The sequence below is a fragment of the Perca flavescens genome, chromosome 17 (assembly GCF_004354835.1).
Source record: "Perca flavescens isolate YP-PL-M2 chromosome 17, PFLA_1.0, whole genome shotgun sequence".
NCBI classification, from domain to species: Eukaryota; Metazoa; Chordata; class Actinopteri; order Perciformes; family Percidae; genus Perca; species Perca flavescens.
Window position 1 is genome coordinate 23903329 of NC_041347.1, and position 16251 is coordinate 23919579.

A 16251-nucleotide genomic window follows, 5' to 3' on the forward strand; every position below is an offset into this window, starting at 1 on the left:
CCTTTTGAAGTAATTTAATGGAGTGTTTGTATTGATTATGTGCCTCTCTCACCCCCTCCCCTCTTTCTCTCTTTTCCTGGTATGTTTTTCTTCTTCTGTTTGGTGGTGTTGGGAGGGTTTATGGCAGTATCTTCTTCATTATGCTTAGACCTGTAGGAGAGAGAATCACAAGCTGTTTTTCCTCGCTGATGTGCTCATATCATTAATTCACTTCTGACTGGCCGGAAGCCAGAGAATTCTAAATCTGTAAGCAGTAAATTGTGTGTCGGGGTGGAAAAATCTATTAGATGTTCGAGCATGCCTCGAATTTGAATGAGAGAGAGAGAGAGAGAGAGAGAGAGAGACCACCCAACACACCGAGCCATATCCTGTTATGGCTCGCACCGTAATCAAATTCAGCTTCTTCATATAGCTATATTCATTAATAATTTGTGTTATTTTATTTCTGGAATGTCACATAATGTGTTTTCCGACTTGCACAAGGGAGGGGGCTGAAGGCTGGTGGATGGTTAAACAATGAGAATGGCCTCAGAGGAAATGAAGAGCTCCGTCTCTCCATTAGCGAGGTCTGAAACAACAGTTGTGTGTCTCTCTTCTCTCCATTAGTCAGGTCTGGAACAACAGAGATGCTATTGATGTGACCTTTGCCAGGCATCTTAAATAGACAGAAAGGGAGTGAGGTTCTTTCGTAACACACTAGCTCGTCTGCTTCTAAAACAAATTTCCTCATAGATTTATTTCATATTATTTTTTTATGATTCTTTTATTATGAAAAGCCTTAAATTTGTATGAATCATTACCTTTTATCTGAGATTGTGTGTTTCTTATCTTAAACAAATTGCCTGCTAGTTCCAGTTAGTATACTCTGACTCACACTTAAGTGTTACCCAACCAACAGCCTTTTGGGAGAGATTTCTAGATTTGTCTTTGTCAAAATGATGCTCATTTCAAGAATTACTGCAACATCAATATTTCAGTGCAGAACTGCTTTTTGTACATGTCCCCCTGATATTCTGTGTTGAAATTCTGCCTTCAGATAGATTTGTATTGTGCTGCTCAGTAGGCCTTCTAGACATCACAGATTGTACAATTAATAACTGCATATTTTATGAGTGTGCCAGTCCATCTGTTTTATGAATGCATGTAAAACTGTCCTCTTCTTGCCGCCCTGTTGTGCATATCAAAAGGACTTGACGTTCAAAATACACAAGGAGACATATCACATATTGTGAAATGAATTTGAGAAGTGGTAGAATGTAACACATTTTTCTTCAAAATGTAATTCCACTGCTTTTTTACATATTAAACTACCCAAACTACCCACTACTTCAACCAGCTACAACAGTAACATGCTACTTATACACTAATGCAGCAGTAATCATAATCCATGAATATATGAGTATACTCACAGGAGCAAGTTTGAGTACTAAATAAATGCTAGTAGCCTAAGTACTTTTAATTGCCATACTTATAGTACATTTTGTTAATAATACTTACGTGTATTATGTGTAGTAGATAAGGATCTGAATGCTTCTTCCTCCACTAAATATAACCAGTGTGGGCTCAACTGTTTCTGATAAAGGCACATGAACATGATTCAGGTTATTGCATCTTGAACAAGTGAATCTACAGTAGAGAGTGGAGATACATTTCATTTGATACTGACATCAACAATAAACAAAAGATTTACTTAGTGACTGGTCACAGGGGGATTTTCTGTTGTTGTGGCTGTCTGTACAGTTTGTTTATACCAGTTTATTGTGAGTTTCCAATTTAATGTAAGTGTTAAAGATCTATTTCTATCTCTTAGTACTTGAATAGCTCACTTTATTCTAGCTTTGTGGCTACATGATTTAATAAGACTGAGCTGAGCACACTGATAATTATAACTTGAATTCCACAGTATGCGAGGGTGTGGGAACAAATGTGCTCTAACATTAAATACCCATTTAACTCTACCTTAGCATTACAGTGTTGGAAAAACACTTTCAGTCAGACTTATGCCAACTTAAAAAAATAGCTCTCCCCGCTGATTGCAGATCAGCTTTCTCAACATCCACTTAATATCTGTCATAATCTGTAAGGCAGTACTGATGCAAGAGGGTCACATAGCCTGGCTGCAGGATACATACTGTACTGTAGAGCACAGTGTGGAAGATAGACTTATAGCCTTGTAGGAATAACAGTGTTCATTTCACAGAACAGAGGTAATGCATTTTTCCAGCATTGAAAGGTAATTGCAATAGGGGCTTTGATAGATTCCAGACCTTTGGTGGGAGCTTTTGTGTGTGTGTGTGTGTGTGTGTGTGTGTGTGTGTGTGTGTGTGCGTGCATGCTGCATGCTCACACATACTTACTTGGGTACATAACTGCTCTCAATGCTTTTATTAAGCCAAAGAAATACAAATGACGTAATTTGTATTTGTAAAATATCTCTGTGCAGATGGTGTAATATATTTTAGTTTCTTTGATGTATTGACTGCCAGACGAGTTGGAAAGAGCCCCTTGGCTGCAAACAATAGATCATTGATGCCTCTCTGTCCTCTTTCTCAACCTGTCAGTCCATTTCCTTGTTATGTACTGGCCTGAGGAGCACTTGGCAAAATGAGAGGCATTCAGCCAGTCTTGTTTTTATGCCTGATTTTCCCCTCAGCCATAACTCAAGGAAAGCTGTTGTTTCATCTGATGTGTCAGAGGATTATCTACAGTTAACAATGGCCGAGTCACAGAATCACTTTGTTCCATTGTGGTAGGTGTAACCTTTATTAATCCTGCTAAAAATAATTATTAAATGTGAGAAAGAACAGCTGAGTATGCTGAGGATTGCACACAGATAAATAGATCCAGTAAACTAAGTTGATATTTCAGTATTATACTGTATGTATGTATATATATATATAATATATATATTCAGCTTTCATGAGGAGCAAATTGATTCCAGTTGCGGATTTGATCACTTACAGCCTCATCATTATTACTGGCACAGAACAGAAGCCTCTGCCAAATAATTTCTATGATTCATGTTGTTGTCATTCCATGTTTCTCCTCTCTGTGTTATTATACTGTATACAAAATACATAACAGTCCGTGGATGGGTTTCACAAAATAAACCTAAACAAAAATATCTCCTACTGTCAATTTCAGCTAATATTGGACTTATTCCATTTCCAAAACAGCAATATTATAGAGACAAATAAAAAGCCTTGAGTGACCAGTGAACATAAATTTGTTATCAGAGCGGCAAGATATTCTCCATTTAAGTTCTTATCTTTCCTGTGCAATGTGAGACAAGCAGCTACAAACACTGTATGTGCTGTATTACAGTGATTACAGCGCTGTTGGTAAAGCAGAGGTTTGCCACATCAGAGGTTGTGTTCTGTAATCTGGAATGAATAAATTTAAAGACAAGCTGGTCGCACTTTATCAGAAATGACCTGCTTGTTTAGCCAGATACTGTGTGTGTCACATGAATAACACAAGCCATCTTGTGAAAACAGTTTGTGCAGAAGCAAACTGGGGAACTTCAGACGGAGATCATTAGGGACTGTGGAGAGAAAACAATTGTTTGTGGTTGTTGTTTTCTTTTTTTGTGGCGCTGTTAGAATGTGTAATCACAATTACGTGCACAGAGAAAATCCTACAGTTTGCATTTCTGGGATTTGCTTTTGTATGTTCAATATGCTTTATATCAATGACAGCACATAAAAAAGAAATCTGAACAGATGGTGCTGGTTTTTAATGACATATTGCTATCTGTAAAGTCTTCCTCTAAGCCACAGACTAAAACGTCTCCCCTCGGGAAGCGCACCGCTCTAGTTGTTATCATTCGCTGCTAATGTCACTCTTTTCTTTGCCACATTGTCAAGTCCTCCAGCTAAATAAATGCAATGTAAATTGAGTATTGTGCTGGATGTAATTATTGAAAAGGGTTCCAGTTGGCTTAACTCTACGGGCTGTTTATTTAAAGCCTTCCTCCTCCGTACAGATTTGACGATAGAGAGAGAGAGAGCGAGAGAGAGAGGTTCTTATATAATGACAGGAATTCACAATGGAGCCACGCTGAATGACAAACCCCCCCCAAAAATCTCCAACAAACATCCCTCCCCCCTTCTCTTTCTCATTACAGTTTTACCATTGGGAAACATGCCTGTCTCAAATAGCCTCTAGTATTATTCCTTGTCCCCCTCCTGCTCTTTTTGTGCTTCATTCTTTTTCTGAAAACATATTAAATCATGTTTCCTTTTACACAGTATACACCCTAAGAATTAAGTCTGCGTTAATAATGAGGGGACCTTCTTTGCGGAAATACACACGGCGACTTTGATCTAGAATGGCATGTAATTCCTTGCCTGACCCAATTCCCAATCTCCAGATAAGATGTTTATTTTCTTTCCCTCTCCCTCCTTTGCTCTAACCTTTCTGCAGAACTCACTTAAATGGGAACTTGCTGTCCCATTAAAGATACATTTAAAGGCAAAGATGTCATCCTTTTCATTCTGCAGGATGAGGCTAAATATTGTTGGAAAGGCTGTCTACTTCAGGCTGAGCCGAGGAAAACTCTCCATGTATCCCCCTTTCTCTCTGTCGGTGACAACCTCTGAGATCTCTGATCACAGCTGCTCAATTGAATTTGTGTCGGACAGAGCTGCGTGACAAATGAGAGTGGCCGTCATAGTAGATAGAGTATCATCACCTGGGTGTAAAAGCTTTTAAGCTTGTTTGAGGAGAGGGAAAGAGACATAGAGAGGGGTTTCACTTGTTTGTCTAGTCAAAAAGCAGCCGTATTTCTGCAACCAAAGATAGTTGATTAAATTTGCTCCCTGTGGTATTTGCACATTTCGGGTTCTCGCAGAGCAGCTTGTTTTTACTCTCAGAATTGACTGCGCCATAAGTGAATTGATCCCCAAAACCCAGCAGTAGTCTTTCATTAGTCAGGATGCAGCCTGGGACCAGACAGCGAACAGTGTTTAGGGCCAATCCATCACTACACAAAGGGGGATCAACATGGCACAAACTTGTATTCCTCATCTTAAGGCAATGTGGCCTCTAAGTAATCACGGTTTCAACTTCTCTTCCTCATGAGTCGGGTAATTCTGAGGGGCCAAAGCTACATATAATTTCACCTCAAGCACAAAAGGGGCCCTTTGGAGCTTTTCTAATAGTTGTGATAGATTTGTTACAGGGCCCCCGTTGTTTTTTGATAGTCAAAAGAACCAATTTGGGTTTTTTGAGAAGGAGCCCCTCTGAATAATCCCTTCATGTATTACAGGACCTATTAAATGCAAACTTTTCAATCTGGCAATCAATAAGGCAGGCAGCTTTCCCTGGCCCCGTGCCAGACACATTAGGACTGCGAGCGATGGTTGCTAGGGAGCTGAGCCTGCTCAGGGGAAAGAATGTTTAATGTAATAGAATCACATAAATCAACTGGAGGAAAGTGCTTGTGTTGTTTCTTCTCTTCTTCTCTTCTCTTCTCTCTGTTTAACTGAAAACATTTAATATGGGTGTGTGTTTTTGAAAATGTGGTACGGCCATCCCCCCCCCCTGTTAACCACAAGAACATCTGGGATGGAATTAAGCTGAGGGAAGTTGAGTTTTCTCTGTGTTCATGTGTGTGTGTACAGTTCGTAAGTGTGTGTGTGTGTGTGTGTGTGTGTGTGTGTGTGTGTGTGTGCGTGCGTGCGTGCGTGCGTGCGTGCGTGCGCGTGTGCGTGTGTGTGTGTGTGTGTGTGCGTGTACTTGAATAAATTGAGGTGAAAATTATATAAATGTTTCTTCCTTTTTTTCTTTGTCACAGGCCACTGCCCCACCCTGCAGAAATGAATGAGGCCCTTTAGTGCTTTACTATAATTAAGAACAGGAGCCAGCATGCATGGAGGGCTCTCTTTCTCTCTATTTCTATGTATTACTTTCTGTGAGTGTTACTCTCCCTTTCCCTGCCCTCTGTACAGTTTCAATAGAACATTTCCTCTGGGTGTCAGTGCCCTTTTGTGGGAATATGATTATCTTTGAAGAATTAGCGCACAGACATGACCTGTGAATGTAAAAGCCAGATCTCTCTTAAAGTCCTACTCCATCCATTGTATCTGATAATGCAGAATCTTTTTAATATCAGATTCAAAAAGTTTGTGCAGCACGGAGCGCAGCAGATGTCACCAGCTTGAATTCATAAACTTCTCAAACCAGTCCTGCAGCATAAACCACTTCTACACTTTCCATTTGTAAGCTCAGTGTGTTCCAAACAGTCATATCTTTACCAAAATACAACTAAATATGCTGCAAGTGTCCCATTCCTCTGATAAGCCTGAAATTCTGATGTAGTTTACATGCTCCTGGTTTGTCACTTAAACAGTTACTTTCCAAATAAACAAGACTCAAGACAGCCATATTTTACAGCGATGTGTGTTGAAATGTAAATATGTTGGTGAAAGAATAAATGTTTGGAACATACTGAGTTTACAAATGGACAGAGAATATGTTGATTTTGCTGCTGAGAAATTTCTGTGGAGACGTGATACTTCATTTCCACCCTGAGAACTTATCATTGAAATCTACTGTAACCATGTCTTAGCAAAAAGTTGCATCTGTACGCATCCAGCAGTCATGGAGCAACAGTAGCATTCATTTGGAGTCGTGTTTCTGGCCACCTAGAAAATGTAATTTCAATACTCACTCCTCTTTAAGGTCTGTTTTTAGTCTCCACCAAATCCTGCAAAAAGTATCTGTCAATTTAACCGTTAAATGCTCCACTATGATCACCAGCTTTGTCTGTCTGCCTTTTAGTGCTAAGCAAGTATAGCGTACAGTAGGGCCGAACAATCAATCGTTTTCAAGTCGTAATCGCGATTTGTAAGAATGTGTTTAGCTAATTGTGAAGACCGCGATTAATCGAATGTGAAATATTTAGTTTAATGTTTGGTTGTTGATTTATAAATTTGTATTCCTCTTTTCATTATTATATTTACTGTTTTTTCATAAGATACATGCTGGAATGATGTTACATATCACAGAGTGTTTACAGAAATGTCCTATTTTCAGTGGATTTTTCACTTACATTTTTTTAATTACTTTATTTAACATGATCGTAGAAGGTGCAATATGTACTGTAGCTAAAAAAAGAAATCCCAAATTGAAGCATACTCGCAATATCTGGCAGGAAAAAAAAACATCTTATTAATAACATCCTCAGGGGGAAATTCACAAAAATTATAATAATCCGGCGCCCAGATTGCTCAGCTGGTGGAGCGGGTGCACATATATAGAGGTTTACTCCTTGACGCAGCGGGCCCGGGTTCGACTCCAACCTGCAGCCCTTTGCTGCATGTCATTCCCTCTCTCTCTCTCCCCTTTCATTTCTTCAGCTGTCCTGTCAATAAAGGCCTAAAAATGCCAAAAAAATATAATAATAATTATAATAATCAGCCCTATCACCCCATTTGATCCTCAAAAGATAGGCCTACATTTTAGGCGGAGTATCTCTTTAAAGAGTTGTGTGCTGTGTACATTGTGTGAGAGCACAGCTTGCAGCTGATATGATGAGCAGCGGAAAGGCGAGTCAGTGTCTGTGACTGATGTGATGTTGATGACGGATGGCCGGCCACTGAGTCACACAGTATGTTATTCAATGCAGATCCATTAAATACATTTGAAATATTATTTCAAATTCTACTCCCTTTGAGCCAAATTAGCTGAGTGTTAGTGACACACTGTGTGATTGCTTTGCTTTGTTTTACTCCAATACAGCGATGTATTGCTGCCGCATCCTCCGCATGATTAATGTGATTTTGTTTACAGCACAGACTAGCATGCAATTAGCCAAATGTTCTAGCACATTTTGTTTTATCTGAGATTGAGTAGTCATTCACAGACTGGACAAGCGATGAATCATGCAAATGCAACAAATTTATTTCAACGTTTCATGTAATTCTCTCTTCGTCCAAAACACAAGGTTAGCGCGAGTAAAAATGTGACGCCTTAATCTCCCCACGCATCATTTCCATTTGGTGTCATTGACAGATGCTGTTCCTTCTTTATTTGGTCAGGTTTCAATAACATGAAACCAATAGCCAGATCGGGCGCCTGCTGCTGCTTATATGGACCCTCTCAGTGTCCTGTCCCCCCATTGACAAGTGAGAGAGAGAAAAGGCGGATGAATCAGAGATGTGTTATATATTATGAGAAGAGGCTAAATGGAAACAGGGCAACCTCAGGAATCAATACAGAGCAGAGAGCCTGCAGGATGAAGTGAGGATACCAAACAAGAACCTTCCCCATCTCACCTTTTCCTCTTTCTTTCTCCTGTCTCCCTCTTTTCTTCACCAATGTATTACTTATTACCTCAGGCTATTTTTTTTTTTTTTGTTTATGTTTTTAAGCTTTTAGACTTGTTTTTGGTGTTTAAAAAAAGAAGCAAAAAAACCCCCATGAAAAATATGAAAGTGACATTATTGGCTCTGGGTTACATGCTTTGCCATTTCTCGCCAACCCCACAAAAGCTGCAGGGGGATCCAGTAAATTCCTTGGCCGAGCAGATAATGTGGAAATGTTGACAACAGCAAATTTGAGCCGAGTGAGTGATTTAAGAACTACAGCGGGTGACAGCGAGCATGAGAGTAATGGTTTTCAGCTTTTTCCTGCTCGTCTGTGACAAGAGAAATGAGCATACTTGCCTGAAAGATCTTGTCAGAGCGTGTGGGCAGTTTGAATATTTTTAAGCCTGGTTAAATGTAAATGACACAGTTTATATGAGTCACATTTGGGTTTTAATTTGCCAGCGTAGATCTGCTTTTAAGCGTGAGCAGCCCTCATATTATGACTAGTTTTAGTCCCAACTTCCAAGTTCCAATGCTGAGGATCTCAGATATGCAGCATAGATTGCCCTTTTTATAGTTCTGGTTTGAAATTCAATAATATCAATGATGTTTCATCTAACATTGCAATAGCTATTCATCCAGCGAAGCAGCTGCTTCAACCACAACTAATGAGTATGCGGCATTTCTGAGATCTTGATTATATATCATGCTTGTTATGAAAGAGAAACAGAAATGTTTCCTTTGGTGTAATTACACAAAATATTCTTTAATTCTTTCTGGTATAATGAAGTCAGAGCTTGTTCTCATCATTTTTATTTCTACTCCTGTTTCTCTCATATTGAGAATGGTTGCATTAGTGTACAGTCTCCTCTCTTCCCTTTTTACCAAGCGTTTTTCCTCAAAGGAAGAGATGGCTCACTGGAATATTTAACCCCACAAATATCAAATCCATCCTGCATTGGTCACTATCATTTTGTTATATTTATGAAGCAATGTGTGTATATATTATATCATGTTACTTTAACTATGTTGGAGTAAATTGAGATATGTATGTTACTGTGCAGTCTCACATGACAGCTGCTGTAGCTGATGACTTTACCAGTCTGCTGTGGACTGCAGTAGTGTCGCTTACAGTGTAGTGTGATACAGTAGTGCAATGTTTTGTGTTTTTAAAGGACTATATTATTACTTGTGTATGTTTTAGCACATTCACTATGTGTAATTTTGAGAGGAAGACAGACAGGAAGCAGACAGACACATGTTGCAAAAGAGTTTTGCTTTAAAAAGTTGCTGTTTGGCAGACGGCTCTCAATTTTCCTTGTTTTATTAAACGCATCAAAGAAGAAATGTAATTTATTCTCAGTGATGTATCACTAAATGTATTATTAGCAACCTTTAAGTCTCTGCAAGTTAACTGTGGCTGCCTGGAAACCAGTAAATCAACACAATCAAATCTAGCAATAAGGTCTTTGACTTTTTTCTGCTGTACAGTCGTTCTATCTCACATCTTCAAAGATGTGTAAAAACAGTGTAAAAACAAAAGCTCTGCACTATAACTAATCATTTTGTTCTCTGTCTCTGTAAAGTTTTTCGATTAAAAGAGGTGCTAGAAGAATTATATTGCTGCCCCAGAGTGACAGATGTTTGTATGCTTTTGTCTTCAGAAAATCAACAGATATAACTTTTTTTGAGTTCAGTTACCTTTCATTTGTGCATCCGTCTTCGCTTCCCTGGGCCATGATTCATAACAAAGCACAATCCTACAAAGCCACCCCAGTAATATACTATATTAATTCACTGTAGTTTCATTCGATGCCACCTCTGGTCAAACACCTGTCGCATGAGAATGTTCCTGTGAATAAAGAAAGAAAGCGTTGCCGTGTAAAACATCTATGTAACTGAGGGGATTTTGAAGGAATTTCAGTCCACAAATGAGTTTAGCAGATTGACCATTATGTAAACAGTAATTATCTTACTGACATCAGGGGATGGATAGTAGAAACATACATTTCGGTCCTAACCCGTTGCACAAGCAGTTACAAAATGTCTGGATTCTTACTCCCGTCATGTAGTTTCTGTGTCTCCAAATATAAAAATTTGGATTCATGCTTGCATTTTAATTTGCATATTACAAAACTGGTTCAGTCATGCTTCTTTAATATCAGGAATTTTAGTAAGATCAGCCGCATATCCTGTCATCTCAAGACACAGTGAAGCTCATTCATGCCTTTGTCACATCCTGGTTACATTATTGTAATGCACTTTTTACTTGAGTAACTCAGTCATCCTTGAAGTGTCTACAGCTTGAACAAAGTTCTGCTGCCAGACTTCTAAATAGGACTATAGACGTCTGCTAATATCCTTCTTGCTTTTGTTTCTTTCAACTATCAGTACATTTTATAATTGATTTTCAAAATAGCATAAGGCCTTGCATGGCAGAGCTCCAACCTACAGTATTTTGGTGTCTTCAACTAGCTGCTACTACTACGACTCTAACAACATGGAAGCTACCAGAAGAAGCAAAAACAACACATTACAGAACTGATCAAGGTATTTTAGCTGTATGTCAGACTAAGAGCAAATCAAAAGGAGAACAAGCATTTCTATTTATGGCACCATAGGCACCAGGTAACTATAATGTGAAATATGTCAGTATTTTTAAATTACAGCCAAAAACTAACCTGTATAGCACAGATTGTTCATCTTATTAACCTGTTTTGTATTGTATTGCTCTAATTATTTTCTCCTTTTTGTTCAGTTCTTTGTAAACTACTGTTTTAGGAATTTAAGACCATACAAATTAAGGGGGTATTTCAGGAATTTAGGATTGCATTTATACAAAGTTGTCCAAATTGAAGCAGTAGAGGCGGAAATATAGTGACTTTTAATCCGTAGCATGAGTCAAGCTCCAAAAACACTGGATCCTACAATTCCCACAATGCAACCCAATAGTGTCTTTCATTCTTGGCTCGTAAACCCCCATGTCTTTTATAATCCATACCACATGTGTGCAAGCCCAAGCTGCAGTAACCCTGATGACATCACCATGATGTCATCATGGTTATTTTTTCAGACTTTGCACAGCTCCTCTAAAGCCAAAGAGGACCTTTTAGTATACTTTATCAGTTTACTGTAAGTATATTGTATTGGAATGTATTGAGTGCTGCGCTGACTGAGTTGTTATAACAATGTCAGCTGTCCTGCAGAGCAGTTATGATCCTGACACTATTGTAGTTTCTGAGGTCAGGAGCTTTACAGCGTGTTCTGAAAATAATCTGCCACACCACAGCTGTTTGATCAACACGCGGCACTACCACCAGGAGAGGACTTACAGACTGAAGAAAAAGAAAATAGAACCTAAGAGAGAGAGAGAAACAAATTGCATAATGTTCTTACAGTGTCTTCCAGCTCTCCAGTGATGGAGCCACAGCCCCAACCAATTAGAAAGACTACGTAAAGATAAAGATGCCCTTTATTTTGAAAGGTCGGGCTTTGAGAACAAAAGGATTTATAAAGTGTACATACACCCAATGTACATCACACACACTAACACACACACAACACCAACATTCATACTTTACAACGCCTTTGTAAAGTTATTAATGCCCTGCGGCTCTCTCTCCAAATTGAATCTAATCAAGTGAAATGCTGTAAGGGTCCTTGGGAGAAAGAGTAGGTCTGACGGTGACCGCTTACAATAAAATCTCTGACATTTGGAAACAAAGCTGGCTTTACCTCTGAGCTGTAATTGCGACAACTACCGCAATCTTTGATAAATATGTGTGTCTGCAGTGTGATATGCATGTGCAATGTGTGTTTATACATCTGTGGGCTTTGTGGCACCTACCTCCGCATATAGTGTGTGTGTGTGTGTGTGTGTGTGTGTGTGTGTGTGTGCATCAATGTGTGTACCCACAGTATAGAACGAGACCCACCCACTAGGAGCGTGCACCCCTTGACTCCCAAGCTGAAAGTCCTGTCCGAGCAATGAGACACTGCGCTGCAGAACACTGACATGACATGTGCGTGTGTGTGTGCATGCGTGTGCTGGATGAAGGGTTTTAATAATTTCTTTTGAAGTGGTTGTCCTACTGGAGTACAGTGGAACTAATTACACTGATTGTCGGGAATGCAGCTGCTGTAAATATGTTATGAATGGTGTCCTTCCTGCCTTGTTTCTGCTGTACATTTATCACCCTCCAGATTGATAAAATAGACCCTGCCTGTTTTGTCTTTAGGAAGGCAAGGTGAAAAACTTGCTAGTTAGCCACACTTGAAATATTAACTAACCTGCAGAAATTCCAATGAACGTCATGTCCAAGGGCTTTTTAAAAGCAGACGGGACAGTGAATAATTCATGTAGAAATCGTGTTTCAAACTGCCTGACTCTGCTTCATCAACTGTTGAACCATGTAGTCGGCTTTGTAAGCTAGAAAAATATTGGCACTCTACGTTCAAACAATAGTCTCTGAGAGCAAGTGAGTTCACAAAATGTGACATTTGACTAAAGCTTTAATGAACAATGCACATGCATAATTTGTCTATGTATTATGATTTGGCCAGTTTCCAGTCATTGTCCATAACTGTATTGTGTTGTGCTGAGATGTCATTTTATTATCATATAATCACCATAGTAGAAGATTAGAAACACACCCATGGGAGCTTTGGACCGGAGACACTTATCATATTGTCATGGTCATATAAAGTCACCTCATATTCATTTATCTTATTATATTAGAGCTCACACTGTAAGTCAGTTAATCTATTAGTCAACAGAAAAAGAATCAACAACTATTTTTCAGCTTCTTAAATGTCAATATATGCAGGTTTTCTAAGACTTCTTTGATATTTGTTGGACTGTTCAGACAAAACAAGATGTCTTAAGCTTAAGACATCTTGTTTTGTCTTAAGCAATATACCTGTTAAGCATCAACATGTTGTCATTTTCATTGTGAGTATGTGGCTAATGACAAAGCAATACGTACATGAGAAGGATTTTTTTTCATCCCATATATACCTTCTTGAGATTTATATGGTACTTACTAAAAGTGACAGTACAGTAAACTTTAAGATCTCAAACATTACCTTGCCATTTAAGGCCAATAGTAAGGAGTAAAAGAATCATATTCACAGCACTCTGGCAGCGCATGTGCCAGAATATAATGGTAGCCAAAGAATGATCTATGAGAGGGAATAAAGTAATAAAATCTGAAGATAAATAGTAGAGTGAATGTGTCATGTAGAATTAAGTGCTGCCATTCTCACTTGGAAAACGAAACATTCTCTATTTGGCTACAAAGATTCCCCTTTTCAATGTTGAATTTAACTATGTATAATCTCTGTGGACCTTCTAACATTGTGTTTGTATTTTGTGTGTTTTTCAGGCCAGGAGGAGGATGGGCGTAAAGTTTTGGTCCTCAGTTACCCCCAGTATTGCCGTTTCCGGTCAGTTTTGGCACGGCTGAGAGAGCAGCCGTCCTCTCTGCTCATAGACCACACGGTGCTAGCGCTGGGCGGCATCGCTGCGTTGGGCGGTAGCACGAGGATCCTGTACTGCCGTGACACCTTTGAAAATCCTGCCCTGCTGCAGAACGAGAGCATCTGTGACCAGTTTGGTGAGTTTGGAAGCTGGTCATTTGATTGTAGCTGTTAGATAGTGGCAGTTTATGGCATTTGGAGTGTTGCACATTTAGCCCATAAAACATCAAACTACTCATGTCCCAACCTCTGGACATAAGCATGTGCTTAAAACTCATTCTCAAAGTACAGTTCATCTCAAACTTTTAATTATGTCATTTTGGTCCCCATGACCATTTGGTCAAGTGTACTTTCATTGGAAAATGGACAGATATTGCACTTTTTGGGCCAAGCAATTTGACAACAGAAAATGTCCTTGAGTCATTTTAAAATTTGTATTTGTGTAATGGCTGGCTATCACAGTTAAGACTGTAAAATGGCAAAGAAAAGGGAGCTTTTGTAACATTTGGGTTACAAAGCCAAATACAATTGCCTTCCTGTGAAAGACATGTATCTCTGAAACAACAGCATTTCATGAGCTGAGAAAAAACAGATCTGTTTACAGTTTTCTGACAATAATTTTTCAGATAATCCAATGAGTTTTAAAGTGTAAGAGCCCTGGTTTTACACATCAACGTCTGTTTACAGGTCTTGGGGCGTACTACTACACATGTGGAAAAGGTTGTATACAGCTTTTTGTGGCTCCAGAAGGAGCTGTGCAAGCTGATAAATTGCCTCAAGAAATGTCACTTGAGTCAGTGTCAGTTGGGGCTGAAAACAACAAGCTTGAAAATGAAATAACTCTGGGGGTGTGGAGTTAGAAAAAAGTGAGCTTAGCTGACCTCTGCTTGAGGCTAGAAGCTCAGGGCTGCATTAGCCACTAGTAGCATAACTGTCAGCAGTTGAGTTGCTTTGTGGGTAATGTAGGCGGCAGGTTTCGACAAGGAAGAAGAATGTGTGGAATAAAAAAGATATCTCTGCTCCTGCTGCATCAATTTTGATCCTTTTTTGTCCATTGCAAGTCAATGTTATAGAAGTGCAATGCTAAATCTGCACACCTGCAGCACACTCTTTTAAATTGTGTATTTAGCTAAAGAAGTACAAGGATTTTAGGAAGAAACACTTAATCAAAAAAATAATCAAAATTACTCAATTTGAGTTACATGGTTTTCACTGGCCAGCTACGAAACAAGCCAAAACTCAAATGGCTTTTTATTATCTGTCACTTGGCTTGACTTAAAATGAAATAAATGTCACACAGACAAAAGAGTGATGAACAAAATGCCTATATTTTGCTCATTACTCGCTATGAGGATGTCCATGCTACATTTTCCTTAGCTGTAATTTGGATTTGTGTGGAGATCATTAGTTTGTGTGCTGTGGTCTCATTTCACTCATCACTCCTTTGTTTCTTATAATTTTTCCATTTGTCATTTTTTTTTTTTTTTTTTGGTGAAATTAATTAAAACCATTTAAACTCAACATGCTTTTGATCAATGCTCTTTTAGTTTAGTTAATTTAGACTAAATACAATTGATCATAATTTCCTTTCAATATGTTTTTTATTTAGTCCGTTTGGGGTCTTTCTGTTTACGAACACAAGTGACCGACATTCAAACACCGTCACCAGTCACACCTATGAAAAGCATTCTGTGGTTCCAGTGAGGAATTTTGAAGTGCTGGAACATGTCTATATGCCATTCACTGTGTTTTCCCTGCCGCTCATGAATCCACACATTTTATTAACCCCGAGCTGGGCTAAAACAAAGAAGTAATGTGATTCATCTCTCTTTATATTTCCTCTGCTCGGTAGCACGGTTGAGCTCAGTGGGCTCTTGTGCAGCATCAATTTGACATTCACAGTAACGGCTCCTCTGGTCAAAAGTCATTGTTTTTCTTTTCCTGTAAATTTGCCAGTAGGTAATTGCATTTTAAGCGAGCAGCAGAGGTGAGACCAGAAGGGAAAATGGTTATAGGCATTGGAAAATAAGTTATGAATAGTAACGCTAACATCCTGTGGCTGCTATTGCTCATTCACTTGGCTCAATAATGCCATTCCTCTATGAGCCACATTTAAGTTAAAGGTTTTTTTTCAGAGCCTAAGGAAGTTCCATTTTTATTTTTATTTTTTTGGACAAAGGCAACTAGATTTCTAATGTTATTCACATGAAGGTTTACTAGGTTTGAGGCAGGCTTTTATTTCCGCTTGAATTGCTGCTTGGTGGTTTGTTTCAAAACAGCAGAGCTAAATAATTTCCATCACTCTGCAAATTGAACTAGAGCCTCAAGGGCGCCTTACTTATAGGCACAAACACACACATGAATGTTTGTACATATGTGCTTAGAAACACAACACAACAACACAACTGCTGAGCAAGGTTCTCCTGCCATTAAATGAAAAGCAGCTATAAACAACATATTA

General features: G+C 38.9%; 1 protein-coding gene across 1 annotated transcript in view; it reads left to right on the forward strand.

Moving 5' to 3' along the window:
• arid5b (AT-rich interaction domain 5B) overlaps positions 1 to 16251 on the forward strand; it is a 71552-nt gene that overhangs the window by 17351 nt on the left and 37950 nt on the right. The window contains exon 4 of the mRNA XM_028603738.1: positions 13697 to 13927. Within this exon, the coding sequence (XP_028459539.1) occupies positions 13697 to 13927 (231 nt within the window). The remainder of the gene's footprint in view (positions 1 to 13696; positions 13928 to 16251) is intronic.